Genomic DNA, 6,011 nt, shown 5'->3' on the forward strand with positions numbered 1-6,011 from the left:
TTGGTTTAACCCAACTTAGCATTAGCCTAGGCAGCCAGGGCAATCTGTAGTCTCTCCTCTTGTCTTGGACATCACAGCTATTTTCATATCAGTATGGAAAACTGTTTCTAGAGCTATCCCATATAACACTGAGACAAGGTAAGGCAAGAACATTTACTAGTCTGAAACATTATCCTCTATGCCACAAGCCTGCATATGCCCTGAAACTGTAGGCCTTTGTGGTTGTGAGATTCATGAGATTCACTTGCAATCCAGGTTAGCAGTTGGCGATCAAAGAACTGCAATCAGCATTAGTATCAAACCTAAAAACTCCAATATACAGTCAACATTCTATGTACAAAATAATATTTTATTATCTATATAATTTAAACTTTATCAATGCAAGGAGAAACTATTACATAAATGAACTATGTGTTTTGATTAACAGAAATTGTGCTTTCTTAACTTGTTCAAAATATCACTTTATGAATTAATCCATGAAAGTATTTTTAAGAAATAAACCTGTATAATTACAAAATTATAATTATCAAAGGCCTTTAAAGAATGTAACTGTATGTTTCTTTAAGTAACAGTTTTTTAATTATTTGTGCCTATTATATTTATGTCTATATGTTTATATATCAAAGCTAATTTAGATTATGTATTTCAACAATAGAAAGACATTTTGATCTTGTGTAAAAGAAAATTAAAATAAAAATGCACATGATGGATTAGTTTCTATTTCTAGGCTTTTTTTTTTTTGGAGCTGAGGACCAAACCCAGGGCCTTGCATTGGATAGGCAAGCGCGCTACCACTGAGCTAAATCCCCAACCACAACAGATTAGTTTCTAATACTGGGCAAGTTGAAATTACACAAATAACTAATTGTAGATATTCATTATTAAAATTTCTTTTCTGCTTTAGGCAAATCATGTAAGTTTTATTACCTTTGTGAAGCAGAAAATATTTTTCTACACATGGCTCCAAAGGCTTGTTTTACTTGTTTATTCCTCAGTGTATAAATGAATGGGTTCAACAAAGGGGCAACTGAAGTGTTGAGCACAGCTATTCCTTTGCTCAAAGTCACTCTTTCATTTGCTGAAGGTTTTATATAGATAAATATGCAACTCCCATAAGTGAGGGAAACAACAATCATGTGAGAAGAACAAGTGGAAAAGGCCTTTTTCTTTTGCTGAACAGAAGGGAATTTTGTAATTGTCTTGACAATGTGAGCATAAGAAAGGATGACTATTACTAATGTGACAATGAGTGTCATGAGAGCTAGGATGAAAGCAGTCACTTCTAGTAAATTTGTGTCTGAGCAGGACAGTTGTAGGACAGGAGAAACATCACAAAGGAAGTGGTCAATGACATCTGAAGCACAGAAATCTAAATCAAGGCCAATAATCAGTGGGGGGAAAATAACCAGGAATCCAGTTACCCAAGAACCTAGGACAAGCTGATGACAAACTTTACTGCTCATGATAGATGCATAGTGCAAGGGTTTGCAAATGGCAATATAGCGGTCATAGGACATGGTAGCCAAAAGGAAAAACTCTGTGCCTCCCAAGAATATGTAAAAGAATAATTGACAAATACAGCCATTATAGGAAATTGTCTTTTCCTGGGTTACAGTGGTGATTAAAAATCTGGGGATGCAGGTTGTTGTAAATAAAATTTCCAAGAAAGAGAAATTACGGAGGAAAAAATACATTGGTGTCTTGAGAAGGGGATCTAGCAGAGTGAGGGCAATAATAGTTAAGTTCCCTATCATACTCAGAAAGTAATTTAGTAAAAGAAATACAAAAATCACAATCTGTAACTGAGGATTATCTGTCAGTCCAAGAAGAATAAATTCTATCTGTCTTGTATGGTTCTTCATTTCTCTTTGTCAAGTTCTAAGAACAAAAAGATTATATATATATATATATATATATATATATATATATATATATATATATATATCCACATTAGTATATGTATATCCAGTAAACAAAAAACTTACAAGATCCATATTCTTTAGCATAGCCCTTTCAAATACATTATCCATGGATATTAGAGATATGGTTGTGACTATATAACAATAATATAGTTCTCCGGTCTGAATTCAAAGGTAATAGAGAATTCAACTCACCATTGGAAACTGATGTGAGCAACTTGTAAGAGCTTAGGAATTTTTACTTTCTTTTTTTTTCTTTTTTTTATTAACTTGAGAACTTTCTATTTAAAATTTGACTTAATTGAAACCAAGTATAAATCTGTAAATTATTAAATATCTTTGCATTTGGAATAAAAATTCCATTAATATTATTAGTCTTTTAACCTAAGGGTAATTATGTCAGTATAATAAATTGAAATCTTTAGTTTTATTAGTAACATTTAATTTTCATCCTGAAGTATATGTCTTGTTACCTCTTATAGCTTTTCTGTGACGTACAGACAACTTTGTAGAGTAATACAATCAAGAAATTAAGTTTAAATGCAAAATAAATAATAAGTAAATATAAAACAATTGAGAGAGATTATTAAATATTTACGAAAATAAAACTTGAATGTCAGCATCAGATATCGGTTATATACTATGACATTTAGTAAACGCTAAAATACAATCGCATTATTTAAAGCTAAATAATTCTTTTTTTTTCTTCTTTTTTCTTTTTTTTTGGAGCTGGGGACTGAACCCAGGGCCTTGGGCTTGCTAGGCAAGCGCTCTACCACTGAGCTAAATCCCCAACCCCTAAATAATTTTTTAAATACTTTTAGAAATGATCTTACTTAGGTAATATAGTGTAAAAACATGAATAAATGTGCAATTTATGAAGAGTGCTTAATATTATCTCACAAGAGGAATTCCAGGGGACTTTTTAGAAACTGTATATTTTGTTAACATCTAAAACTTTCATGTGCTTAAGACATCCACAAATCTGATATCCTACAAAATTGATAACACTTAAAAGTAAAACATTCTCCCAGTAGATTTAATCTACAGTTTGATTACATAATTAGTATAAGTCTTGTCAACATTATATATATCAAAGAAAAAGATCAAATCTTGTGTTGTTAGCTCACATATTTTTATACTAGAATGAAATATCTGTAAGATAACTGACTGATATATCTAGTCATGGTTTCAGATAAAAATATCTTGATTAAATTTTCATTATTATTTTCTAAAATTACTAAATTTTTTTCAAGTAAACTTGAGGATAATAAAAATTAGGGGAATTCAAAATATTCTACATTGACTTTTTGAAATTAAAATGTTTAGTTAAGTTATATTACAACTCTTTTATTACATTTTATCATTCAAAATCATTTTCTGTTTTAGGAAGTTTTATTATTGCTTTGTGAATACAAAAGTTTTTCTTAAATTTAAATTTTTTAATATTGTTTCCAACTTTTTTATCCCTCTCTAATTTACTTTAAAACTCATGGTAACCATTTCTTTTATTAGTTTTGAAAACTGCCAAGTAGTGGAGATGCAATCTGTATCCTATAAACATTGAGGCTTATGAATCTGACCTATCAATAATGACCAGACCTGAAATAAACTCCTAAAAAGGAAATAGTGGGTTTCATGTCTTAGCAGCAACCAACAGTTCTGTAATTGGGCCTACAGTCTACTCAACAAGAAGGAAAGTATGCCTGGTACTGGAAACCTAGTCAGTTACCCAGGAGGTCCTGGATCTTAGAGGAGAATCTACTACAGCTAACATTCATAATTATTAACTGCATGTAAATGTTATCATTATATACACAGATAAGTAGAGCTTTCATCACAGAAGCTTCTATTTGCAGTGGATTGAGGCCATCACAGAAAACCACAACTGGTCACAATTGAGTACAACTGACCTAGCAATGTCCAGCCCCCAATGACTACACAGACAAGACAACCCTTATAGGTAAGGCTCAGGGGATTTCCCAAAATAGGGGAAAAAAATCACAAGATCCAGAGAGCAGGAATCTTACTTGTGTCTTGAAGAAATTACAGGGAATCTACATCCAAAATAGAGTTTCAAAGAAAGATTTAATTCATTACCTCATTCCTGGATCTTGTTTTCATTTGGTACTTTTCTTTTTCCTAATATATCCATTTTCTTTCTCAGGCAAAAAACTTAGCCTGTCTGTAATCAAATGTGGATATCCCACTATTTTCAAACATAAGAAAAAGATATTTGTTTTTCAACAACTGAATTTGGCAATTATAAATTTTCAAAAAGTTATGCTTGCTCAAAATACATTGATCACAATCAATATTTTCAAAGGACCTTTTTTTAAATAATGTACTAAAACATGTATATTTGATGCTCTTGGGAAAAGTAACCTCTAACTTTTCATGTTTGAATGACTTCTAACATGACTAGCTTTTCACTAATTAGCCAACAGGAGGATTACAATTTTCTCTACAATTTTCCAGTGTGGCTTCAGGTTCAAAACCTAGAAATTCAAATATAAGTACCTGAATCAGACTTTATAACTTTTATTTTATAAATATATCGTTGATTAGAAGTTATAAATATTTTATACAATGAAGAAAAGCAAAGTTTATGATTTAGTCATTTATATTAAGTTTCATTATATATTTTTTTAATTTTTTAAATAGTATGTTGTATTCTATGGAAATCGCATGGATTTATGCAATCTACATTGATCACACTTATTCACCACTGCCTCCTTCTATGTCACCTTAGTGTCCCTCAACTTCTCCCTCCTGAACTTGATGTTGTCCTTTTATTTTATTTTTGTTATAAATAAATTATTCTTAAATGTTTTAAAGAAAATTATTGTCATTATATTACTTACCATTAATCGAACATATTATCATCACTTTTTTCTTGAGTATGTGAACAATTATAATAAAAAGCAATTATACTCATTGAAACAATATTTAATCTTTTGGACAGGAAAATTAAAAGAATTTTCAGATTAAATAATAGCACAAAATTAAGATGTGAAGTTTAAAACTCAAAGAGATATTTACTTTCAACCACATCTCTAAGCACCTCAGCTCATGCCTTAGATAGCAAGGAATTCATTTAACCATTTTTAAAATACCAAAGAAATCATGAGATAAGACATGTATGCACAACTAATTTAATCTCACACTTTCATAACAATTATTAAAGCTAAAATCATCTCCTGGAAATTAGCTAATAATACCAGGTCCCTGTTACTTAAAGAGTAAAATAGCCTCTTTATAAGAAACCTAAGGAGACAGTATCCCTAAGGAAAAGAAAGAATGATTTAAAAATATACAGAGCAAATTTAAAATACCAATAGGCTTTTCATATTTATCACTGAATTAAAATGTTACCAGCTGGAGATTGTGATGTACTAGGCATCAGAGTTATGAAGATGGCAAGTTCAATTCAGATTATTTGTACAGTTAGACCTCATCTTAAAAGTAAATGCCCGACCTAAGAAGTTGAGGCAGGAGGATTGTTACAACTCAGTTAAAGCTAGATTATATGGTGATTACCAGCCCATCAAGGACCATGATATCATTTCCAAAATGTTAATTTTTACAAGTATAAGGATATGAAGTACTATATTAATAATAATCACTTTAGGGACTTGGGAGTTGTACATTGGGGACTAGGTAAGTGGCCTGACTATGTAAGCATCAAACATGAGTTTGGATCACCAAAATCCATATAACAGCTGGATACAGTGTGCCTGTAATCTAGGGATGCTGTTCCTGGAATCTAACTTTCTAGCCAACCAGCCAAGCAAAAACAAGGAGCTTCAGGTTCAATAAGATTTCATATCTCAAAATTTAGGTCAGGTCACCAGGGAAAGACATCTTGATGTTAGCCTCTGACTTCTATACATGCCTATATGGGTGGATGCAAGCATGAACTTGTATGATTACTCTCCATACATACTGAAATTAATAAAAAAAAAACATACTTTCAGGACCACTGTAGAAACACTGTAGGAAGTGTGAAATAATACTAAATCCTATGATAATCATTACTTTGGAGATAATGACAAATTAATCCCTTCTGAGGAATAATTGCTTTAAGGATCT

The 6,011-nt window shown here is 31.1% G+C and overlaps 1 protein-coding gene across 1 annotated transcript; it reads right to left on the reverse strand.

Moving 5' to 3' along the window:
* Positions 1-923: 923 nt before the first annotated feature.
* On the reverse strand, positions 924-1,862 carry Olr1057 (olfactory receptor 1057). Its single transcript, NM_001000072.1, has one exon. The coding sequence runs from the start codon at positions 1,860-1,862 to the stop codon at positions 924-926; it is 939 nt and encodes a 312-aa protein (NP_001000072.1).
* Positions 1,863-6,011: the final 4,149 nt, after the last annotated feature.

The sequence above is a fragment of the Rattus norvegicus genome, chromosome 7 (genome assembly GCF_036323735.1).
Source record: "Rattus norvegicus strain BN/NHsdMcwi chromosome 7, GRCr8, whole genome shotgun sequence".
NCBI classification, from domain to species: domain Eukaryota; kingdom Metazoa; phylum Chordata; class Mammalia; order Rodentia; family Muridae; genus Rattus; species Rattus norvegicus.